General features: G+C 39.2%; 2 protein-coding genes across 2 annotated transcripts; both read left to right on the forward strand.

Annotated features, from left to right (window-relative positions):
* Nucleotides 1-528: 528 nt before the first annotated feature.
* LOC130208005 (natural resistance-associated macrophage protein 2-like) lies at nucleotides 529-19,639 on the forward strand. Its single transcript, XM_056436847.1, has 17 exons — nucleotides 529-669; nucleotides 3,968-4,034; nucleotides 7,166-7,302; nucleotides 7,479-7,598; nucleotides 7,886-8,005; nucleotides 8,256-8,362; nucleotides 8,457-8,527; nucleotides 8,623-8,690; nucleotides 8,803-8,958; nucleotides 9,370-9,528; nucleotides 9,674-9,760; nucleotides 12,100-12,219; nucleotides 12,319-12,468; nucleotides 12,586-12,659; nucleotides 13,043-13,196; nucleotides 13,471-13,524; nucleotides 16,998-19,639. Exons 2-17 carry the CDS (start codon nucleotides 4,001-4,003, stop codon nucleotides 17,061-17,063), a joined length of 1,677 nt encoding a protein of 558 aa, XP_056292822.1. The 5' UTR covers nucleotides 529-669; nucleotides 3,968-4,000; the 3' UTR covers nucleotides 17,064-19,639.
* Nucleotides 19,640-19,732: 93 nt separating this feature from the next.
* cnpy2 (canopy FGF signaling regulator 2) lies at nucleotides 19,733-24,280 on the forward strand. Its single transcript, XM_056436848.1, has 6 exons — nucleotides 19,733-20,822; nucleotides 20,987-21,093; nucleotides 21,186-21,301; nucleotides 21,883-22,080; nucleotides 22,254-22,350; nucleotides 22,479-24,280. The coding sequence occupies exons 1-6, from the start codon at nucleotides 20,578-20,580 to the stop codon at nucleotides 22,520-22,522; spliced, it is 807 nt and encodes a 268-aa protein (XP_056292823.1). The 5' UTR covers nucleotides 19,733-20,577; the 3' UTR covers nucleotides 22,523-24,280.
* The last annotated feature ends 1,869 nt before the right edge of the window (nucleotides 24,281-26,149 follow it).

Raw genomic sequence — 26,149 nt, forward strand, 5'->3', positions numbered from 1 at the left:
CATGTTTATTAAAACAATCTAGATATAACTGTATTGTGAATCTGGCAGCATGTCGTTCTCATACATGTATAAGCCTTGTATAAATACAAATATGGACCATCGGACAAGTGGTCATTGTAACATTAGATAGATAACACATATAGGAAAATAAATGGATAGATGGATAGATAGATAGATACATACATACATACATACATACATACATACATACATACATGCATACATGCATACATACATAACTACATAAATACATAGGTACATAGATACATAAATATATACTTTATTAATCCTGCAAGGATACATTGTATAAATACAGCTAAGCAAGAACCCCTATCCAAGTAGGCGTACACTGTTTAATTTGAAATATTAACACGAGCTACAGTTTGTATCGTTCACTTATTTAATAAAAAGACCGCCAGCACCACCTGGCAGGCTGAATCCAGGGCATATATTTCCCCTGTGTAGAACTCAATGACCAATCAGAACAGTTATATTACTGCACATGCGCATTGACTTTTCTGGAACTTACAGTTGACATGGAAAGACACGACTTTGCCAGGATTTAGCTTGACAATGTGCTATTTAGCTACTTTCAAGTTTACGCACATGGTGTCAATTTAAAATCAGATCTACTTGTCCAAACACAACCCTCCCGTAAAGTACACTCAGGTAAGAACGTTTTCATACTTTGATCAGGGCAACGGCAGCTGATCCAACCAAACAGCTAACACTCATGGCAACGTATTAGCTCAATCGCACTGATATAGTAACAGTAGCTCGTCTGTGCCGGTGTTGGTGAAACCGGGTTTATGTCATCGGGTTGTTTGGGAGGGTGTGAAGGTGATGGAGGCTGCTGGCTCACATATCTACGCGGTTGATTAACGGGCAGGCTTGGTTTATTTTTAAGCGACTTGGTTCAACTGCAGCCACATCACCAGATGGTGAGCTATCAGGACGAGAGGTCAAACGCCACACGTTCTGGTTAGCTCCTGACTAACGTGACCAAGTATGTTCAATGTATTTTCACGATTTCAACATTATGAATTGCACTGAGGTCAGACCGCATTCTGATAATACACCCTTGTGTTGCACTTAATGGCAAAATCCAGCCTTGAACAGAATGTATTATGTAGTTCCAGTCAAAGTAAAAATCCACGTTTTGTTTCGTGTGTCAAAGTTAGTGTTGCAAAGCCAGAGATGACTTTTCTTTAAACCTTCATAGCAGCTGAATGTTTATTGTGTTGAACAGAGCCGGGTTCTCTTGGACCTGGAGGGTCTTGTGTTTTTTGGAGCTGTTGAGTCCAAATTTGAAAATAGTACGAATATTTGTAAATAAATTCTACTTTGTCATATATGATTCTTGGTTAACATTTAGAATCGTCTTTCTTCCATTTAAACTTTTAGCGTTACGGTTGTCGAGTTTTTTTTTTCACGAGGAGTATAAAAGCCTGCAAGGGCCATACTTTGGAGGGGTGTAACATTTTAGATAATTTGCCAGTTTGGGAGTTGTCATAGATTTAGTGATTATTAAAGCTGTTCAGTGCAGATTAGGTCCCTATGGTGTCCCATGAGGCCCAGGCTTTTTGGGGAAGCAGATGAATGAATGACAAAGTTAAGTTATTTTTACAAGGACTTCCACTTTTTCATTTACATGTTCAATCTTGGCCAATCCAACTTTACAACATTTGGTAAAGTTAAAGTGAATCATGCAGTTGATGAAATGTGTTTGAATACCTGAACTTTGTGATGCTAGTGCTGTCATTAGTTCATGTTGAGAATAGTATATAGATTCAGTTTTACCACATTCTTAGCTGCTGGGAAACGGTCTAAATGTCTCTTCTCACCGCATGCACAGGGTCGCCATGGAGTTGAGCAAGATTAGTGCTGACATTCAAAGGCATATATAATCCAGGACTGGAGTAAACCTGCTATCCACTGGCCTCACAGAAAAGATTAAATACTTCTTTATGTTGATCCATGCAACAGAGTGTCAAGGCTGGCGGAATAAACTGTTATTGGAGTTTAGTTTATGGTGGTGTGTGTGTGAGACACATGGTTGTTTGGAGATTAAGGACAGTTGTTGAGACTTGAATAACGTTGAGAAAAATGATTGGAGCAAACTGATGAAGCTGAACAGCCCTTCATCATCATGTGTGCCTGCTGAAATCTCAACGGTATTACACTGTAGGACAATTTGTACTAGTTTAGGAAGATAGCTGGTTTGTTATTGTCACATCAAGATCAAATCTTGAGATACTTTAATGCAATATTTAATTCATTGACATAATCAGACTGGCAACCAAAACAATATGTTTTGGTTGTGATTGACAGTCAGCAGATGGGTGGAAGCCTGCAGCAGCCAAAGCTGATGCTATAACTGTAGCTCAGTGTCTAACCAGGGGAGTAATTATAATAATCCTGTCTGATAATGGGACGCATGTTTGACATGACAATACACGTCATTTAGCTGACGCTTTTGTCCAAAGCCACTAACAATAAGTGCATTCAAACATGAGTACAAACTCGGAACAACAAGAATCAAGAGGGTAACATTTCTTCAAGAAAGTAAAACCATAAGTAAATGCCACTTAAGTGCTCATCATTTTTTATTTAAGATATAATCGGAAAAGCAGTGTTTTTAGTTTTTGGCGGAAGCTGGAGAGACTTTGTGCTGTCCTGATGTCAGTGTGGAGCCAGGACACCAAACAGTCTTGATTTTGTCGCGTGATTAATTTTGACAACAGGATAATGAAAAAGATATGTCAGTCGTTGAGCGTCAAGCAGAGATTAGTTTGTGTGTGTCCTCCCCAGTCCCCGGGCTTCTAGTGGAACACTAGAAGCAAAGCTGGCCAAAATCTGCAGGGAGACTAAAATGGACGAGGTGACGGCTCTGTCGCTGGCAATAATGAGCATGAGAATACAAACAATTGGATCTGTTAGCAAAAGAAATACAAAGCTATGTCCAGCTTCCGCTTGCTGCAGCAGGTATAGAGGAAGCACCGTTTCAACAGGTGAAAGGAGCCACGGAGGAGAGGCACGTTGGCCCAGACCCACAGAAGGAGGCCTCAACAAAACTCACGAGGACACATGACAAATAAGCGAGTGTCTTAAGACTTGCAGAAAACTGAAGTGTCCTGCCAACAAGTACAAAAATAATATCATTCTAAATAAATATATATATATATATATATTAATTTGGTTTAGTGCAGTATACAGATCAATGTATGAACTTTTTTTTTAGCATTTTCATAGAAAAAAAAAGCCAGTTCACTTTTTTTAAAAATCAGAATATCCCTGCCTTTTTAGTAAAAAAGATTCCTTTGACATAATCATTTGTGGTCGCGATACAAGAAATGTATCACATTTTGCTAATTTCTAAGATTGCGCAAATTCTAATCTCGGCTCAAGGACCTCAGCTCAAATGTTCAGTTGTGCACTAAAGGAAGTCGGACTCTGATGGAAACTGACTGTTGGGAAAGCTGCTCTGTCTGCAGCCTCAGCATGCCCTTTGTATCATATGATCCATAGTCACGTGCTTTCTGAGTGGTTATGCTCTCCGTCTCACAGAACATGGGGTTAGAAAAAAAAATTCTGGCTGGACTCCATTTCATCTTTTGGGTGGTAAATTCAAGAAGTACCGGTACTAATGATATTATGAGAGGAAGGATGTACGTGGTGGAAGTGAAACTCTGATGGAAATGGTCAACTCAAGGTTTCTGTCGTTAATTTAGTGACCTTCCACAATGCTGTTAATGTCACTTTGTCATTTTTGTGACTTCGCAATTTTTATGTTTTTTTGGGGGAAAGGACGACAAAAATCTGTCAGACATGCTCTGTCAAATTCCAGCTCAATGCTGGTTTGTTTCAGAAAGCAAAGCGTCACTTCCCAGATAATTACTGTTTTACCCTCAACATTCATGTCTTTATGCTTAATTCAGATAATGTAACTGTTGTTGTCTTATTTCAGGGAGGCTGAAATTTATCCATCAAATTCCCAGGGATGACGGCCGAACAAGAAGGAGACCTCCTTGAAGGTAACTGCTTAAGATAACAGAAACATGATTATCACGTTGCAGACACAGCTGCCATGTTCTCCAATGTGAAACACTCTTGTTTGAGCAGTTAAAAACACATATGAAATGTACATTTTCTCTCAATGCACGTAACCACAGTGTCATTATTAAACAATGCATACTCTGACAAACACATTTTTAAAAAGGAAGATTTATTTTCTTTATTCCCTGGAATTATTTGAGAATCTAAGTGCTATTAAATCTCATTGCTTCTTTTGTGAACTTTTTTACTGCTTGTGTGAATCGTTACAGGGTAAAAGCCACAAAAGGTCACTCTTCGTATTATTTGTTCTTGGGGTTGTGTCTTATTGACAACCCCCGCAAGCATTAGTTTGGCTAGTGTTTGTCGAGGTGTGCATTTTGTGCTTCTCTTTCCTTGTGGGTTATTCTTAGAAACGGGATGCAGGCTTGATGTTGTGACATCTAGTCACAAAAAGGGTGAATTAAGACTGAATTGTATAGAAGCAGAATCATTGTTAAGGAACAGTGGACTTTGGGACCAGCAGTGAGTTGTAAATGTAGGAAGGGAAGAATGAAAAGTCTAAACTCAGTGAGTAATACACATCGTTTACTGGTATAAATACAAAGATGATATAGATATGTAATGGTCTCTTGTATGTAATCCTTTTCCTTTTATTGTGTTCTGATAAACAATTGCAGGTTATTACTTTACTTCATAGTCCATAAATGTTTTGCAGTTGAGGTTGACTTGCTTTTAGCTGAACACCAGTGAGGTCTTCCCATTTGTTGCTTCTGGTCATTAAACTGCCACAAATGGCTGCAAGCTCCTATACAGAAAAGTCTTAGAGACTGGGTTAAACATTTATCAGAAAGAAAAATTAATAAAGCTTTAGTTGTTCTTTGTAAATGTATGAATGAAGCTTGAAATGTCTTGTTTGGTTTATTTTTGATTGGTAAAGATTTTGATATTCCTTATGCATCTGCTGTATCTCTGTTAAATATGAAGATAATCTTATTTTGTCCGGTCCCACTTACACTTTGTTTTTAAGTAAATATTTACAGTTTTGTACAATTGGAGTTTAGGGTTGGGTTCAGAGTGTTGGTTCAACTGTCACTTGAATACACACGTATTTGTCTTGCAGCACTGCAAAGGTCTAGAAATGATTCTTTATTTACGAGACCAAAAGTTTAATGGGGCAAATGTTGCTTCTATTTTTGGTATCGGGCTACTTAAGGTTCTCCCATACATGGATGGAGCCATGAAATAGGATTACTCAAATCCTGTTGCATGGTCAACTGCACGTTGTTGTAGGGATTGCGTCACTTCCCCAAATCTCAGCAATAAACTGCTATGAAAAATGTTTTCCTAACTAATCTGAATTATGATCAGAACTCCAAATCTGAGTTGCTGACAGACTGTATCTGCATTTAGCACCTGATGGAGCGACACATACACTACCATTCAAAAGTTTGGGATCACCCAGACAATTTCGTGTTTTCCATGAAAACTCACACTTTTATTTATCAAATGAGTTGCAAAATGTATAGAAAATATAGTCAAGACATTGACAAGGTTAGAAATAATGATTTGTATTTGAAGTATTAATTTTTTTTCTTCAAATTTTGCTTTCGTCAAAGAATGCTCCTTTTGCAGCAATTACAGCATTGCAGACCTTTGGCATTCTAGCTGTTAATTTGTTGAGGTAATCTGTTGAAATTTCACCCCACGCTTCCTGAAGCACCTGCCACAAGTTGGATTGGCTTGATGGGCACTTCTTGCGGACCATACGGTCAAGCTGCTCCCACAACAGCTCAATGGGGTTGAGATCTGGTGACTATGCTGGCCACTCCATTACAGACAGCATACCAGCTGCCTGCTTCTTCCCTAAATAGTTCTTGCACAATTTGGAGGTGTGCTTTGGGTCATTGTCCTGTTGGAGGAGGAAATTGGCTCCAATCAAGCGCTGCCCACAGGGTATGGCATGGCGTTGCAAAATGGAGTGATAGCCTTCCTTATTTAAAATCCCTTTTACCTGGTACAAATCTCCCACTTTACCAGCACCAAAGCAGCCCCAGACCATCACATGACCTCCACCATGCTTGACAGATGGTGTCAGGCACTCTTCCAGCATCTTTTCACCTGTTCTGTGTCTCACAAATGTTCTTCTGTGTGATCCAAACACCTCAAACTTGGATTCATCTGTCCATAACACCTTTTTCCAATCTTCCTCTGTCCAATGCCTGTGTTCTTTTGCCCATACCAATCTTTTCTTTTTATTGGCCAGTCTCAGATATGGCTTTTTCTTTGCCACTCTGCCTAGAAGGCCAGCATCCCGGAGTCGCCTCTTCACTGTCGACGTTGACACTGGCGTTTTGTACCATTTAAAGAAGCTGCCAGTTGAGGACCTGTGAGGTGTCTATTTCTCAAACTAGAGACTCTAATGTACTTGTCTTCTTGCTGAGTTGTGCACCGGGGCCTCCCACTTCTCTTTCTGCTCTGGTTAGAGCCCATTTGTGCTGTTCTCTGAAGGGAGTCGTACACACCGCTGTAGGAAATGTTCAGTTTCTTTGCAATTTCTCGCATGGAATAGCCTTCATTTCTAAGAACAAGAATAGACTGGCGAGTTTCACAGGAAACTTCTTTTTTTCTGGCCATTTTGAGAGTCTTATCGAGCCCATAAATGTGATGCTCCAGATAATCAACTAGCTTAAAGGAAGGCCAGTTTTATAGCTTCTCTCATCAGCAAAACAGTTTTCAGCTGTGCTAACATAATTGCACAAGGGTTTTCAAGGGTTTTCTAATCATCCATTAGTCTTCTAAGGCGATTAGCAAACACAATGTACCATTAGAACACTGGAGTGATAGTTGATGGAAATGGGCCTCTATACACCTATGGAGATATTTCATTAGAAACCAGACGTTTCCACCTAGAATAGTCATTTACCACATTAACAATGTATAGTGTGTATTTCTGATTGATTTAATGTTATCTTCATTGAAAAAAACAATGCTTTTCTTTGAAAAATAAGGACATTTCTAAGTGATCCCAAACTTTTGAACGGTAGTGTATGTTTTTCCTCTTGCTCTTCTTTCATAACTCATTATAGTTTTTCTTCTCTGGTTTTGTTAGAGGACTCCCCTGAGGAGAATGGAGTCCAGACAAACCAGTACAGCTCCATCTCTCCTCCATCCTCACCAGTGGCGCAGGATGAACCCTTTTCCACATACTTTGAAGATAAGGTGGTCATTCCTGGCAACGTCAGCCAGGTACTGTTCCATAGAACATAAGCAGCACAATTGGAGAAATGTTGGTTCATATATAATCCTGTACATGTAGCTTTGATTATAATTTTGACTGATAAGTTTAATGATTTTACTCATTGTCGTGTTTTAGATTTTGTTTGTTTGAAGTAAAATACAATTAATTGTATTCCTCTATTCAGGTGTTCAGTTTTCGTAAACTCTGGGCGTTTACTGGACCAGGGTTTCTGATGAGCATTGCTTACTTGGATCCAGGGAACATTGAGTCTGACCTGCAGTCTGGAGCTAAAGCTGGCTTTAAGGTGATATATAAAGCTATAGGAATGTTTATGTGGACCTCCCAACCAAACATGTTTGTTGTGCCAATTTACTTTGCTAGATATTGGCTGTTGATGAAGAACAAAACATTAACGATTATACAGCATCATCTGTTTTGAGCTTTTTTCATTCCATATTTGAGGAAGGTTTTATATGTCGGCTTTGGAGCAGAAAGAGACCAACATGTATGCAGTGCAGCTATTGTAATTGTGTCTGCTGAAGTAGAGGAAGAAATTGGCACATCTAACTAATGTTTATCGTTCTGTCTCAGCTCCTGTGGATTCTCCTTGGAGCCACCGTTATTGGGCTGCTGTTGCAGAGGTTAGCTGCCCGCCTCGGGGTCGTCACCGGGATGCACTTGGCTGAAGTCTGCAACCGACAATATCCAACTGTGAGCATTCCTCATTGATATCACATATCTTCCCCTTTCTTCTTACTTATGCAAGGGACTTGTATGCAAAATAAGATTGTCAAGAAGAGCGGCACATTTTTTTACTTCATATTCCTACATTTTGTCGAAAAATGAGAAGTATATATCGGATTGAGTAAAGTTTCAGTTTATAAAGAGATGATTAAACTCTGCTCACTGATACAATCTGCTACTCGACCATAGTGTCTTAAATCTTAATTTTCTTGTTCAGGTTCCTCGGGTCATGCTTTGGCTGATGGTGGAGCTGGCAATTATTGGCTCAGACATGCAGGAGGTCATTGGCTGTGCCATAGCTCTCAACCTTCTGTCTATGGGCAGGTACTTTCTTCACCACTGCAAACATTTGAGATATTTACAGAGTGTATTTCTGTAACGGTGAGGAGTCACTGTAGTTCCTCTCTTTCTCCTTCAGTATTCCACTTTGGGCAGGAGTCCTGATCACCATCACAGACACATTTGTGTTCCTCTTTCTTGACAAATATGGTATTGATCCTCCATATTCCACTTGTTATTTGACAATGTTTAAGAAAACTGTGCACCCCGGTGTTGATACTGTGTTGATTTCTATCTCCTTGCAGGCCTGAGGAAACTTGAAGCTTTATTTGGCTTTCTCATCACTGTTATGGCTCTCAGCTTTGGTTACGAGGTAACTGTCTCCTAAAATTTCCAATATAATTAGTATGAAGTGTTTGTTGACAGCTGATTTTTCCCACAGCGCTTATGGCACCATGACATGTTTGACTGTTTTTTGTCCGTAGTATGTGCTGGTAAAGCCAAATCAAGCGGAGCTGCTGAAGGGGATGTTTGTACCTTACTGTGCCGACTGTGGGCCTGTGCAGCTGGAGCAGGCGGTGGGGATCGTCGGAGCCGTCATCATGCCCCACAACATCTACCTGCACTCGGCGCTGGTCAAGGTGAGAGCAATATTTGTTTTGCCCAGAGAGACAAGAATTTGTCGAGTTAAAAGTAATTTGACAGATTGAATAATACAGGTTAGGGAAGAGGTTCTTTTTTTTAAACAATAATCAACATAATTGTTTGAAAATAGTTAAAATAGTTAGACCTTGCCACAATCCCCAAAACTGTTAAAACGTTAATTCTTTCAGATTTTACAACCTTTGACTTATCACATAGTTTTTGTAAGTTGTTCCATGCAAATTTCTGATATAATTTAGAACGGTTGAAGCATATTTGTCTGTGTTTAACACACAGTATACATTATAGCATAAGATCAGCGGTATCAATGTCATCTTAAAACATTCTTAATGCAAATTGTGTGTGTTTTATGAAAGTTGAGTGTTTCTGTCTATTTCCTTATCTACCAGTCTCGGGATATTGATCGCAAAAATAAGAACGAAGTAAAGGAAGCCAACAAGTACTACTTCATTGAATCAACTGTTGCTCTCTTCATCTCCTTCCTCATCAACGTCTTTGTCGTAGCGATCTTTGCTCAGGCCTTCTTCAATAGAACCAATATTGAAATGGTTTGTATGCAACATTAAGAATATTTCTCTCTTTACTGCTGATTCTGAAACACAGTGCTATAATAGTTTTTTGATTATTACTGTTGACACAAAGTGTCGGAGCCTCAACTTGTGACTTAACGTGCGTCTGTGTTCCTGGTTGCAGAATAGTCAGTGCAATGCAACCGGCAGCCCTCACGCACATCTCTTCCCTCTCAACAACGACACGCTGGAGGTGGACATCTACAAAGGGGTATGTTTGGTCATCACCACCACAACAATAAATCACTGCTGTATTGACGTTAGATGAAATATTACTTCCCGTTTGTCGAAACATTGCTGTGTCTCAATGTACGCTCTTCTCTACCTATACTTAATATTGTTGGTGAATGAATGTGTTCACACTGATGAGTGTGGCTGGATGCAGTGCATTATGAGTATCCGCTAGTAAGTACATAGTGTACACAGTGTACTACACAGAGGTGTACAAACGGAAATATCCCAATTGCGACACAGCACATTTATTTTAGTGTTTATAGTACAAATTCTATACCGTTTATATAATCGGATCACACAGAAAAGGGACACAGTACTTTTATGTATCTACAGACATTTCAAGATTCAAGATTCAAGATGTTTTATTTGTCACATACACACACAGGGTGTGCAGTGAAAAATAAAGCAAGCATCAGCAGGAAGAATGTGCAAGGGCAACAAGTACAATTTACACACAAAAACACAACAACATATTTACAATATTTACACTACAAGTGTGTGTGTGTGTGTGCCTAAGAGGGGCAGTTGTGGTGTGTGGTGGGGGTCCTGGTGGTCAGGGTTCATGGCCTGTTCACAGTGAAGAAAGGAAAACTCGCTCTCTCTCTCTCTGTCTCTGTTCTTGCAGGCGGGGCGCCGGGCGCCTGCCTGAGTGCAGCTGTGTGGTTGTTGTTGTTGGTGGTGAGGATCCTCATGATCCTGCCGGCTCTGGTTTCTACCCTCCTGGTTACAAAGTCCTGCAGGGTTGGAGTGTAGTTCAATAGTGCAGCGTAGCCGACTACTACTCTCTCCTGTCCAACCTTCAGCAGTGAGCAGACGGTTGCCAAACCAGGCTGGATGCTTCCACAGGACTCTCTTCAAGGACAGAAGGTAGGAAGGAGAAGGCTCCTAAATTCCTCAGCTGCCTGATTTGGTAGAGGAGTAGGGGTGCCTGCTGCACCTCCTTTCTCTGTGTTTGTCTGTGTTTGTTGATCCATGTCAGATGTGGACTGATGGACTCCCTCCCCACCCTCCCCACCACCCTCACCAGTCCCATCCGTTAATCCCCAGTGTTGAGTCTGTTGTGTTAAAAACCTCTCTAAAGTCACAATCAGCTTGGTAGTTTTGGTGACATTCATGAGGAGGCTGTTGTCCTTGAGTGACGGCAGACAATTCTTCCTCAGGTGAGGCCTTCCGTGTTTGTCCAGCCGGAGATCAGGCCACCACACTGTGTGTCATCCGCAAACTTGATGATGGTGTTGAGCTGAACCTGGCCACATGTGTGTACAGGAGTAGGGGGGGGGGCTGGGCTGAACCCTGGGGATCTGTGGTCAGGGTGAGTTGGTTGTGCCCACCCCACCCCCCTGCACCTGTGGCCCTGGCGGTCAGGATCAGGGGGGGGCACACGGGGGTGTTCAGTCAGCTCAATCCCTCAATCAGCTTGCCCTGCCAGACTATGGTGGACTATGTAGACTTATACAATGAACAGCAGTCTCACACCCCCCCTCATAGCCCCCAGATGAGAGAGTGTGGTGAGCAGTACCAGGGGAGACAGCATCATCCAAGGATCTCAGAATCGCGAAGAACAAGCTGCAAATGGAGGAAGCGAGGAGAGGAAGGGCGGGTCCTTGATCCTTTATCAGCCTCTCAAAGCATTTCACGGTGAGGTGCAACGTGACATGATGGTCATTCATACATGCTGGAGATCAATATAGGACTGAGCTGTCTCCCAATTCATAATACATTTGTTGTACTTATTGTGTAACGTTTGTTATATACTATTCATTATAGTATTTTTTTCTTCTTTTTTCTCATTATACAATAAATCAACACATGTTATGCTACCAAAAAATGATGCAATATGTGCATCAAAAACAAGATATTGTGACAATTGGTGTAGTTTACATATTGTATGATATTCATTTATTGTAAGAATTTGTGCACAGGTTACTTTTGTCACAGCAAACGGGTGAAGTTAATAACATTAATGATTATATCTCATTAAGCCACGCCTCTGTTAAACTAACTTGCACACTAGCAGGACACTGGAGGTGGGTCACCTCATGGGAAGGCAGGCGTTTTCTGTTATGATGTACTCAAAAAGGTTGATAAAGATACAAGATGTGAAACTAAGAGGAAACTCCGGTAAATGTCAACACCCTCTGTCCTAAGAATTGGTTTAGTCAGGCAGATGAATTGAAGAAATCATGGGTGATGGGGGCTCATTGCCACAAAATATAAATGAAGAAAACACAAATGTGAACTTAAATGAATCAAGTCTCTGTCAAATGATGATGGATACATGTGTGATTGATAATTTTTGAATGTCTGCGTGTTCAGGGAGTGGTCCTGGGCTGTTTCTTTGGCCCTGCAGCCCTCTACATCTGGGCGCTCGGGATCCTGGCAGCTGGACAGAGTTCCACGATGACAGGCACTTACTCTGGGCAGTTTGTCATGGAGGTAAGAGTGCCTATTGTTTGTATAGCAGGAAATGGGTTTTAATAAAGGGGTGTGCTTTAATGAGTGTATGCTCATGTTTTTACTTTTGGATTTGCAAAGGGTTTCCTGAACCTCCGGTGGTCCCGCTTTGCCCGTGTGCTTCTGACTCGCTCCATCGCCATCACACCTACACTGCTGGTAGCCATTTTTCAGGACGTTGAACATCTGACGGGGATGAATGACTTCCTCAATGTGCTTCAAAGCATGCAGGTCAGGAGAATTTTTTTTTTTTTACGCCCTCGCTATTCATACGGTGAAGAAAATCTTTAACGTGTTGGGCAAAATATTGTAGAAATATTCACCATGCCTTCTCTTTCTGTTCAACAGCTTCCCTTTGCTTTGATCCCAATTCTGACCTTCACCAGTCTGACATCCATAATGAACGACTTTGCAAACGGAATGTGAGTGAAACGTAGACCTTTTATTATATCATTAATTCCATACTCTGTATTTTCAGGATGTGTCTTAGGGTCCAAGTCAGATCAGCTCGAAAGTGAAGAAGTGAAACATGTAAATCTCTTTCAGTTTGACAGCCAGCTGGTGTATTTGTTTTGATAAAAGTCTGTTTGAATATTCATTGATGAATAAAAAGCAACTTGTTTGCACAATGTCATGGGTGTGACTGTTAAAGACAAGTTTATTTTTACCTGATTCCAAGCTTGAGCTATGCAAAGTAGGAATTTACCCAGCTAGTGTTACTGTTCGAAGAAAGTATTTCCAGGAGACTTTTCATTTCTGAAAATAATATTTCCGAATGGTCTAAATAAACTGCCTGTTTCTTTAGGGTGTGGAAGATTTCCGGAGGCATCGTCATCCTGGTGGTTTGTGCGATCAACATGTACTTTGTGGTGGTTTACGTGACGGCGCTGAACAGTGTGCTGTTCTACGTGTTCGCTGCCCTGCTCTCCGTGGCCTATCTGTCCTTCATAGGCTACCTGGTGAGTCGGATTACTGCAACTTTACATTCACTTCTCAGACTTTCTTTGGGGTTTATTGCTTTGACATTTTTAACCTTTTTAATGCAGAGCATTTTTATTTGAGGAACTATAGTCCTGGTTACTAAGAGTATGAATCTTATGTAATTTACAGCTGTATATGGATGTATTGCTCTTGCTGCACAAAAGATGTATTTATAGTACACTTAACCCTGGTTAAAAAAAGTGTGAACAAACCGTGTTGTGTCTTGACTTCTCTCTCCTCTTTCGGTTACAGGTGTGGCATTGTTTGGTTGCCTTGGGGGTATCCTGCCTGGACTTTGGTAGCAGGGTAAGCAATCCACCTGCTGTGTTCATAGAGGAGCAGTCTGAGTACGACTCCTAGAGCCGAACAGGACAGTAACCACCAGCATTCCTCTTTCCTCATGGAGACTTTGAGCCCTGTACACAAGCAATACTTTTATAGATCATATAGGATGATGAAAAAACATTTTTCTGTTGATGTTATGTTGGGCTGGGTATCATCATTTGGTTCTATGGTATATCCAGTAAACCAAATTGATAGTTCCCTAGCACAGCAAATTCAAGACCATTGTTGGATGATTGAAAAGACTTCTAAGCAAATATAAATCAGTATTAAATCAGTAATTGTTAGAATCTTCAAACACAACAACTATAACCTACTCTGCTTAGAAAGTGACATACTCTGATATGAGTGGTCTGTGCAACATTGTCTATCTCTAAGATTTTCTACAATTTTTATAAAGTTTTAGCTAGACTAGAACAACTAGCAGTTCAGCTTGTTTTTTCATTGCATCTTTGTACAAACACATTCCCAATTCACATACTTTGGTCGTCGAGAAAGGGAATGTTAATGTTATTAGACATAATCTAACAAGACTACAAGTTGGTTAATGGGAAATTGAGTGTGGGAGAAGCAGAGCAGCACATAAAGATATAAATGATCCCACTTTTTCAGCGCAATAATAAAGGCTTTTGCATTTCCTTTGTGCTGTTGAACTTATCCGGTTTGTAACTGTTTGATGTATCTCATATTTTTACCATACAGCTGACCTAAGTATCTAACAAAAGTAATAATCTTTGTTATCTTCTTTTCCTGATTCTTTCCTGTGTTCCCCAAGATGCACACTAATGCTAATAATACTAATGCTGCATCAGGTCCCCTTACATTGTTCCACCAGATAACGCCCTGGTGGAAGGAGACGATGCTCATTCTGTTCTGATTTGCACTCGACACAATCCATTACCTCATTTAAGTGTACCGTCTCTGTAGCAGTTTAATTCACTGGATTTTCTTATGTAATATAATTGCTGATTGCTGTCTAATATGTCTCAGAAGCTAAAGTGGCAAGTTTCAGTATTATGCATAATACTGTATTTGTCATGTCCCAGTTCTCTCTTTGTTCTGTACAAGTCCATATTCCATATAACCAAGTCTGTAATGAAGGATTTTTCTTTTCATCAACACAAGCAATGAATCGTAAGATCAAATTTGATTGAAACTGTCTTGAGTAGAGGACCATTATTATCTAAAAAAGTCTGTCAGAGAAGTCACCTGGTCTGGCTTTAAAATATTAGTTGACACTAGTGAACAGAGTTCGTTCAAAGAAGTGAAGCATAATATGACTGCAGCCTCATCCTCTTTTAGTGCTTAAGTATTCCTGATACCAGCGACTCGGGTTGATCAACATTGAAGTGAGCTCATCAGTGGATTTAAATGAGTATGACGAAAGATACGTTTGTAGTATTGTGCAAAGAACTAATTCATAGGATTGATTTACATATTCTTTCCTTGAACCGCACATTTTATTCAGTATTGTTTGCCTGTGGTTAAAAGCTTCATAATTAATTATTGTAGTATAAAGGTCATATTGCAATACATAATTTCTGAAAGTAAACTTGACTTATTGCACAGAAGGAAAGGAACTTCTTATGTGGTAGCTTAACATAATCATAATTGTAGTTGTCATGAGAAAGCTGTGTTTAAAGGAGAACTGGAAACCAAACGAGAACAAAAAACAAATACAAAATTACTTATGGCCCTCAAAATCTCAGAGGGTCTTACTGTAATCTATCTTTCGACCCTCTAAAGCAATAATTGTATAGACAATATGTGTTTCTTATTCTGGTGCAAATACATCTGTAATGAAGCTAGTGTGCCCTGCACTGATTAATTAAAGACCTCCTGATCTGAATCAAAAAGCTTTGCACTGTTTGTTCTCTCAACATATTTTACTTTTTTAAGTGTTTCTTTTACTGAGAATAAAAATATCAATAATATAAACTCTACATTTTTAAAACAAATTCGTTGGACTGCAGACCTACTTCAAAATAAAGGCTAAATAGTTGACACATTTGATAAACCAATTCAAAGGAAAAATAAATTACTCATAATTTAGTGTAAGACAGTAGTAGATTTTCAGCTTAGACTAAAGTTAACACACAATCTGCCTTGTATCAGTCTGTCGAACATGGTTAAACATAAGAAGTTGAACAGCAGCTGATTGATGTGGAAATTAATCCGAGTAAGAGCTCAGAAGGTCGGTATTAAAAGTTCACCTTTTAGTGGGGTGGATCGGGTGCAGGTGCAATGCTCTGGGTCAGAATTCTCAAAAGCGTCCATGAAGTTTCTCTCGAGGTTTTCAGGCTGTTACGTCATAAAGTGTCATATCAACCCCTCACTGACGAATGAAAAGCATGGTCCAAGCACGTTTGAACTGTTGCAGAGAAAACGTCTATGTGTTCACTGAAGTTATCTCTCTTATGCTCTTCGGGGTTGAATGAATAAGCGTTTGTCCTTGCTACTGGATAAAGCATCCTGTGTGTTCAAAATAAACAGGAAACGATGGATATATGGACATTTGTTGGCGTCTTCTGTCTGAATTGCAAGAGAGCAATTACTATGTTATGTTTTTTCTACTTTTAAGAGAGAAATAACGGACTGAATCATATAATATTAATACATTAATAATGTTAAATATATTATGAGGTAATCAAATCTTGTATTTGAAAAAAAGAACTAGAAAATGATCTGAGGATGGAGGTTTTCTCATGGCAGTTTTAAAAGACGATAATGATTTCTGTTTTGAGGCAGTTCATAAGATGTTGATGTAGTAAATAAAGTACTACACTTGATAACTTGCCTTACTGTACTACCTGCTAATTGTATAGTAATCAAAGGGCCAAATGCTTTTTTTACAAAACATTTTGGCAGGCAATAGCAATGCTCTTATGCAGGACTTTTCAGAATTAAATGAGGAAAGTTGAGTTTGGAAGAGTATCAAGGTGAGCGACTTCTGTAATTGTAAAATAAATCAAATTAAAATTGTGACCTGATTGCTTCCTATTTACCCCTGATCAAAACACAGCATAGCTTGTGATTTTTTATTATTATTAAAAAATATTATATATTTCATTTTGCATGTCTCTTTTAAATTGCAATATAATACTCCACTCGTCATTCTGTGTCTCTGCACTCTCTAGGTTTATATTCCCTTAAAAAAGAATACAGTTTCTTTATGTAGAGTAATATAAAAAGAGCTGCAGTAACACAGATTGCCTTGTACATGTTGTCATAAACACATATATAGCTCGCAAGTCGCTGAGGCCTATTGTTTTTTCTTCATGTCAGCAGAATGGGGAAGTATTTGGCAAATTCATGACATTTATTTTTGTCCTCATGATTGAGAAAATGATGTTTAGCTGATTTCTATGTTGAGTCAACCCTCTTGTGTGCAGCTCTCTCCTCACTGACCGAACCTCCATCTCTTCGCTCTCTTTCAGATGTCACGGCACACAGACATTTACTTACTGACTGACATGGATTCTGATACTCTGGTTGAGAGCTAGGAGGAGGCATTGTGATGAAATGTTGGCTTGATGACCCGACGGAAGCGTGGGACCACTGAAGCTGGGCCAGTATGTGTTTGTATTCACCTCTCTGTGCCTAACAGGTTTTTTAAAGTGTCTTTGCGGTACAGACACCGAAGTTTAATCGAATGACTGATGTTTTCCATCGCAAATTTCTCAGCAACCTCGGCTAAATGATGTTTACGCAAATAATAGTTAAATGCCTGAAATAATTATGTTATTGTGACAGTTGACATGAAGTTTTTGCAAAACAATCTCCCCTCAAGGTCCAATATATCATGTTTAACCCGATAGTGATGATATTATTGTTTCCATTCAGAAATCGCACAATAACTAACTTACTAGTCCATGTTATTGAGATGCCAGGGTCTTGCTCTGAGAGACTCAGATGTCGGTTTTCAGCCAGTACTTTACGAAAGATGCCGTAGACAGATATGGAAGATATGGTCACCAGCCTGCCACTTGATCAGATTTTTTCATTGTCACACATCCTCAGTGAGAACAAGAAAAAAGTTGGATGTGAATGCTGTATGTTTTATTCAGAAAAAAAAACTAAACTACAAATGATGTGAATAATTTGTTTGCATTTGTTGGACTGCACAGCTGACATTTATTCCATCTTATATTCAGATAAGATACATCTAAGTGATGTATAAAAAATCATCTAGATGCTAAGATTAGTATAACAAATTGTTCTAGTAAATATATTTAGACACTTGAGAAATAAAGAAAGTATGTGTCATTAGTCACACCTGTGCATTATACTATATAAAGGAGTGACAGTTCTATGTCATTTCATGCTGGATATGGTCGTACAACCTTTTTTCCCGTATCCTTTCAGGGCCAGTCATAAAAAAAATTTAATATTGAATTAAGTCCCCACTACTTGGTGGTAGTCTCTCACAAAGACACTGGCAGCAGACACTCCCTTTAAGATAGTTGGAGGCAGTCGCAGGCGACTTATTTATTGGTTCTCACATATTAGAATCTAATAATTTGGTATCTTCTATTGGTATCTATTTCTTCTTCAAAATGTCCTCAGTCAAGCTGAGGCCATTTTGTTTAATTCTTATTTGTGTAGTTTATTGTTTTTTTTAAAATGTCTGGTTGGTTTAAAACATATATTTTCTTTAACTTCAGCTTTTGGGGGATATGTCGTCAACCTTTTTCTTTTTATTAAGCCAAATTTCCGTGAGGGTGTGATGTGTGCAAAAGTGCATAACGTTACAGAAAGAGTTGGCTATATGGTGCTAATATGGGAGATACAGTAGACGCTAAATATGAGAAGGGATGTGTTGCATCATGAGTAGCAGCATTGGTCATGTTAATTGTATCTCAGTGTTCCTTGTGTCTTGACAAGATACTTTTTGTTACTTGACTTTGGTGTACCAATAGTTTCATGAGAGTTTGTTACTGTACAAAATATGGACAAGATTGCAATAGAGTGCTAATATAAAAATGCCTCTAATGGTGACAGACTTTCTTTTTGTGCACTTTACTAACTTTTCAAAAACTTTTATTTTTTAGAAAATAAGATAAGTATTCTATGTAAAAAGCAGAAGAAAAAAATAGACGGAACATTATTATTAATGTCAAACAATAGAATACATAATTAAAACACTTTAGAGTTATGATTGTGGACTGCTGGTTTGGGCTGATAAATAAACCACCTTTTCCTTGACCAAACACTGAACTGCACTTGTATGTTATAATTACTGTGCAGACGACCGCAGTGCCTCCACCATTGTGCCTATGTTCTTGGGTCTCGAGCACATGTTCCAATCAAAAACAATTATAAATCAATACAATAATCACACATTGCTGTACACAACTGTAGGACACAAGTAAAACCATCACAATCATAAGAATATGTGTGTTAGGGTTGAGGTGTAGAGAGGCTGACCGTAGCTTTGACAGTCTAATATGTTTTCAAATTTGTTTTCTTATTGCCATTGTATTCTACATTTGCCAACAAACTTTCTGTAAGACTAATAATGTTCTATACATATGTGAAAAAGACCTAATAAGTAATTTCCCTGTTGGAAAAACAAGAAAAAAACCAGCCCTTTATTACAAAAGAAGTGGGCCACTCTGATGGATTTTTTACATATTGGAGCAGCATTGACACAGCAGAAAATCAAACAATGATGTTTGGAGGACTTAACATTCAGTGAACATATCTCTCTGCAGGGCACATGCATTTGGTCAAAGAATGTAAGTCTGGCCATTTTATAAAATAGCTTATTGTGAAATGTATAGAAAACGTAATGTCCACAGTTATACCATATGTTTTATTGATTACTGCATAATGTGTTGCACTGTCAAGTGTCTGATTGCCATAAAAAAATGGTTCTTGCTCCATTGCCAGGAAGGAAACTGACAATGTGCTTCATTGTAAATTATATAAATTGTGTCCATTGTTTTATTGTATTTAATTTAACAGTATGATACAGTATTTGATTTTCTGCTTTTCTTTGTTCACCATATCTGTTGTTTATATGATTTGCCATCTGTTTTTTTTCTTTTTTCTTGTTGAATATAAAAAGTAAAAATACTTTTATGAATTTTGGTTGTTTCTGAATCTCTATTAGTTTATTTAGTGAAAAGGAAGACATTCCTTCCTGAAGTGTATTTTGGGTATCATTTATAAAGATCTTTTGAGATAGTGGATTATATTATTGCCTTTTTTCAATAAAAAGAAAAAATACTTTTACTTTCTAACAACAGTGTTTTAATGAATGTATTTATGCTATTATGCTGTTGACTTTGAGAATGTGTTCCAAGTAGTTTTCTCAGTAGTGGTTATTAGAGCTGGTGGACTGTATTGTGTTATCCATCCTACCATCTAATATGCATTTCTTCACTTTTTGATATTTCACAACAAGATTTTTTCAATATATTAAATCAAAATGAATCATGTATCTACTTCAGGTTCAGGATCCAGACATTGTACACCGTTGCTTGTCCTACTGCTGGGTCCCTCTGATCGGACAGCTCCAATGACAATGAGCATCACAGCCCACATGTTGGACTAATTTCTATCAGTATTGTCTGACTTTCAAAACTCACTCGGGCAATCAGTTTATTCCGAGTTTATAGCCTGTTTTTAAAGGGTTCTGCACATAATTGTCATCTAAAGTGTAAAACCAATTACATGTAATATGTTACGCAGGGCTCTCAAGTGTCACGCATTGAGCGTGAGACTCACGCATTTCGGTCTTAAGTCACGCACTCCCGCCACACGTATTTCTCACGCTGAAAAAAACTCGGCTATTTAATGTTTTAATGTGCCGCAGCGCGCCAACATGAGCTGGCCGCGCTGCCCTCACCGTGGAGGAATCAAGCGCTCCCCTGGAGTTCTGCTGTGAGGTGCCATTTATCAGCCAATCAAAAAAAAGAAATGGGCTACACAATAGCCAATCAGAGGGGGGGGGGGTGCTGATGGAAATGTCGCTCTTGCCTGTCTTCAAAACTTGAGAGCCCTGTGTTACGGATGCACACACATGTTCAGTCGATAACGCGAAAAACCGGCAAAATGTCTCTGCTGAGCTGCGAGGTTGCCGTGGTAACGTTACAACTGAGCGCGCTGCATCTTCCGGGCCACGTGAGGGCGCTGTCTGGAGCGCGGCCTCCATCCTGTCCAGCAGCTCCGTTGCATACGTCACCACATTCCACTGAAAGCGATGGAACAGCGTGTAATAAGGTAAAGGTGGACTCGGAAGACACTGCCAGAAACGTGTAAGTTGGATGATGAAGGTGACAATGTGTGTTATTGCGCGGGAATCTTTCTCTGGTTCGCGCTAGTTGTACATAAATGATATGTTGGCTGAACTTCTTCTACAGTCACTTGAGTGTTTCTTTTGCCGGTTGATGTTCTGTGTTGTGTTGAAATCTGTGTTCAGATGCAAGATGAGGGAAGCGGCCGTCCTGCTCACGTCGCGTGTGGTTGTGTGTCTCCTCCTGAGCGTCAGTCAGGCCGCCCGACAAGGACAGGACATCAGATGTGGAGGTATGTGTGTGTGTGTCTGTCAGCCTCACTCTCTGGCCAGGGGACGAAGGACGTCCTGATGCACACGTGTCTTCTCCCTCTGCTCCTTGCAGCGTGCAGGGCTCTGGTCGATGAGATGGAATGGGCCATCTCCCAAATAGACCTAAAGAAAATGACTCAGACGGGATCCTTCCGGATTAACCCAGACGGCAGCCAGTCCATTCGAGAGGTGAGCCGGCAGCAGTACAGCTACGTCATAACACGTTCAGCCCCACTTCTACACTATAGTGCACAATGAAGTAGTGATGCACATGCGTTTCCTTCTTTATTTATCGATTTTTTTCAGCTTCTCGGAAGTTTTTTTTTGTAATGATAGTAAACAGAATATGTTTGGGTTTTGGCCTGTTTATTGAACCACAAAAGACAGTTGGTAATGACCCCTGTGCTCTAGGTCTAGGACATTGATATAGCGATGGGTATTTTCCACTGATTCTAATGTTTTATAGACCAAACAGATTCTTTGTTAATTGAGAAAATATATTTCACATTAATCATACAGCAGCCCTGTTTCTGATACTAATTTACAGCCAGATGGCCACAATGCGGGCTTAATATCAAACCTCAGTATGTTTTGAGTGCTAATTGAATAGTGTCTGACACCGTATACTATGGTGTGAATAACTTTTATTTAGCTTTAGATTGCGAGAGTAGAGATACATAAATCAGACAAGGGCACTCATATGTCACCTGACTGTTGTAATTATTACTACATTTGGTAAGAGAGATTTTTATGACCTCGGATGGCACCAGGTTCCTTTGGCTCGCTCAGAGGGAAACCTTCTTGAGCTGATGGAGACTGTGTGTGAGAGGATGGGGGACTACGGCGAGAGCACAGATTCTTCCACAGACAGGAAATCCTACATTAGGATAAGGCCTCGGAGTGGTGAGGCCATGGACCTCTCAGAGGCCACGCTGGATTCCAGAGTTACAGGCAGTTTACAATTTGCAGTAAGTAGAATTTATCAACAAATTAATCTTAAATGCACCATTATATGTTTGCATTGTCCTGCTATTATTATTCAATCTTATGGGTTTTTTTATGCAACCCACAGCCAAAATATGTAAAACAATCAGTGATGTGTGCAGCTTGTAATCTTATTTTTCCAAACGTATTCCTGCAGTGTGAAACAACTGTTGAGCAGCATGAAGATGAAGTCATTGAATTCTTCGCTCATGAGACAGAAAATGTCAAAGACAAACTCTGCAGCAAGAGGACAGGTGTGTTTAATACTCAACATGCAGAATGTATTTTAAAGTCGTACACGCTATTACACATTTATGTTATGTTGTTTCCTTCCAGCGACTGTATTTCAATTAATTGTTTACTTATTCTGTGTGCCCTGCAGACCTCTGTGACCACGCTCTGAAAATGTCCCACGATGAACTTTGATATCATCTCGCCACGGCTGCTGTCTCTTCTCAGCCGGAGTGTACTGTTTTCAGTTGTCTCTTTATCATCGGGTTCGCCATGGCAGTAATAAGAGATGTATACAAATTATTATGTAAGATAATAGAAAATCCCCCTGAAGATACTTCTTGTTCCTGTGATCTCTGACAATTTAAGGACCCGTTTCCCAGTTTAGCTGCATCTCTTTGGACTATCTTGTCACTTGTTTATATACTGTAAGTTATTTTTTTTCTCAATATTCTGCGTGTCATATAAAAGCCTTAAATTGCTCTTCATATAAAATGGAAACTGTAAAAAAAGTTAAACTTCTCAGTGTGTACAGGATTTCTTACAGGATTAATTGTGTATACACAGTCAACATTCTAATTTAAGACACAGTTCACAGAGATCAGGTTTAAATGTGGTCACATGGTCCTTAAGTCCATTTTAAGTTGCATTGATATCGTCTTTCTCAAAGCCAGTGATGTCATTAGTGGTTTTTATTCATAGTGAATGGATCACCACACTGCCCGCTCACCAATGAAAGCAATTTGATGCATAATTATACTTTCAGTTCTATTTTTAGTTTGTAATGATCACCACTTTGTATTTAACTGTCTAAGTTAACAGGAATAATTTGTTCTGGTTGAATATTTCATTAGGTAAAAATTAAAAACACATTATGTAAGATCAGAAATGAAGATGATTTGAGTGGAATTAGTTTCCATGTTGTGGTGACGGATGCCTTTATTGCTGAACAAATGTAACGTTGCACTCTTCAAACATTGATCCTGTTTCCCCATTAGCCCTGTGGTATTGTTACTCTTAATGTAAAGATGAATTGCAGTTTAGAAAACGGTGTGTTGATGAATTGAATTTAAAGCAAAGCCAAAAAATGTAAGGACAGAAGAATCTTTCTAAAGTTCTGAACAATTCTCCAACCACTGCCTTGTCTAAAAGTATGAATTGAAGCTTAACTTTGAAGACTTAAGCAGCATCTACACTTTACAACACTCCGAAAGACTCCTTTTGGTCTAACACATTTTTTAATTGTAAATAGGCTGACGTGTTTGGGTAAATGTCAACTCATTGTTCCCGAAAAGGTCTACTTTCCCTCCATGCTGCCCTGCTGACCCTGAGCAGAAAATAGCTTTATATCTAAGATATAACAATAGTTGATAGCTTCAAGAGTAGGCAAATGACTACTCTACTTTTCAATAAATATTACATCTGCGATCCCGTGGACTTATGGTTTTGATTAAAGCATTTTGTTTTTACTTTTGAGCGTCAAGAGTAAAGTTCAGTTTTAGTCCGTCTAGTAAAACTGAACTCCAGTGGAATATGCCTACTATGAACTATTCATACACTCTGTCATATTCATTGAATGTATTTTAACTCTAAATCTGTCCTGTACACATTACATCTATTGCATCTGTCCATCCTGGAGAGGGATCCTCCTCTGTTGCTCTCCTGAAGGTTTCTTCCCTTTTTTCCCCCTGAAGGGTTATTTGGGAGTTTTTCCTGATTCGATGTGAGGTTTTGGGGCAGGGATGTCTATGTGTACAGATTGTAAAGCACTCCGAGACAAATTTGTATTTTGTGAAATTGGGCTATACAAATAAACTGAATTGAATTGAACACCACTTGAGGGCACTGTCATCCACAATATGATAGTTGAGTCTGATTAAAGAAGCATACTTGGTTGTAAAGTCCTCATGCTGTACTGCTGATTTAGAATTAAAGTATTTTTGGTATGATTAATTGTTTTATGTAAGAAAAAAAATTCTCGCATGAATATTTTTCTGATATTTCCTTTTTTATAAATAAATCCTCAGTTATTTTTTTGTCTTTATTCAATAGAGATAAATCAGAATGATCACTAAAATACGTCATTCCAGTACATTCAGATGTTTGACTAACAAGTCCCACACCAAGCTGACAGATAATCAAAACCGGCAATGAGTTACACCTTTATGATGTTTCTGACCCATTGTTTTTTATTCATTTTTTGCATTTTTGACACCAATTATGTTTGAGTAATGTTACGCAAATATTCAAAGGGCTCTGTTGTCAAATGGCTTTCTTTGAGAGGAGAGGACACATACAGTAGCTGATCATTTATTAAGTAATATTTGTATTTAGAATAATGGTCTGCCGGACAAAAAAAGAAAATATTGAATTTTAGGTGGAAAAAGCATCACGTAATTTAAAAACTGCATAGCAAAAGAAGTTTAAAAGACTTTTTTAACATCTCAATCATCACTAGAGTTCAGTTGAAAAACGTAATCTTCCTCAGTAGATTTTTCTTAAGGACTTGTGTTATCAGTGAAAGTTCATTCTTGACATTCGTAAAGAGTGAAAGTTCATTCTTGACATTCGTAAAGAGCAGATAACAAAACAACCTTCCAACTTTCCACAGCATGTTGTCAATGCAATCCATTATTTTATTTACTTAAAATGCAGAATAATTAATTAGTTTTTTGTAAAAAATATCACTACACCATGAAATCACTCCCAATAATGATTTCTTTATTATAACCTCTTCCATGATTTCACAGCCTATTGTTTCCCTTAACCTCTCTGAAAACAGTGGAAATATTTGGGGAAAAGTTATGACAAGGTCTGCTTTACAACAAAATATTTAAAGATTTCCCTGATGCCGCATTTCGATATCAACAGTAAATGTATTATTTCTTATCCATTAAAAATAAAAGCTCCAAGATAACGCTGAAACTATAAAATACATTAATTATCAGCGCATTATTAGGCACAATACCAATGTACAGTGTATGCATTTGATAAATATTTAATCACATGAATTGGAACAATGTTTATCCAGTTGACTCACTTTCAATCAGTGTTTCTGAGACCGCTGAGGGCATGAAATCAACCTGCTCGTTTTCTTCTCTCTCTGTTTCCGCCATTTTCGCTGCCCTTGTTTTATTCGTCGCCTCCACCTGACAGTCCTCCCTCTGACTAGACACGTGTGTGACGCTCTCGTCTCCATCACTATCTCCCTCTCCTGCAGTTTCATCTTTTACTTCAGCATCGCAGCAACGCTCACCCTCCGTCTGAAACTCCTCGTCGTTCCCTGCCATACTTTTCTGTCCAGGTTGCGTTTCCTCAACCTCGCCCTCGTCTGCAACAATAATGGTGTCCCCAGAGCCGTGGCTGCTGGTGCTGCTGCAGGACAGTGTGTCTTCTTTAGTATGTCCGCCTGGCTCTTCATCACATGAATCCTCCTGGATTTGTCCAAACTCATCATCCTCAACACTTTCTTCTGTTGAAACTGCACGTTGTCCTGCTCCATCAAAGACTATCTTCTCAGAATCCATGCCTGCAACCACACCCAGACAGCGCATGCCCTCCCCTACACTCTCTGGATCCCACAGCTCACTCACTTCCTCCTCTTCATTCTCAGAGTCTGGCGCTGTATGTTTCCGAATGCGATTCACCGCATCCCACAGGGCCATGGGATACTGGGGCTCTTCTTTGAGGTCTAATTCAGGGTCAACATCTCCACCTTCCTCTTGAGGAGGAGGAGTTGAAGAGCTGGAAGGTAGGACTGGGGGAGAATCAGTGCAAGAGGAAGATGGGAACTGAAAGGATTCCTCACAAGAGTCCAGGTAA

This window comes from Pseudoliparis swirei, chromosome 18, assembly GCF_029220125.1.
Source record: "Pseudoliparis swirei isolate HS2019 ecotype Mariana Trench chromosome 18, NWPU_hadal_v1, whole genome shotgun sequence".
NCBI lineage: Eukaryota > Metazoa > Chordata > Actinopteri > Perciformes > Liparidae > Pseudoliparis > Pseudoliparis swirei.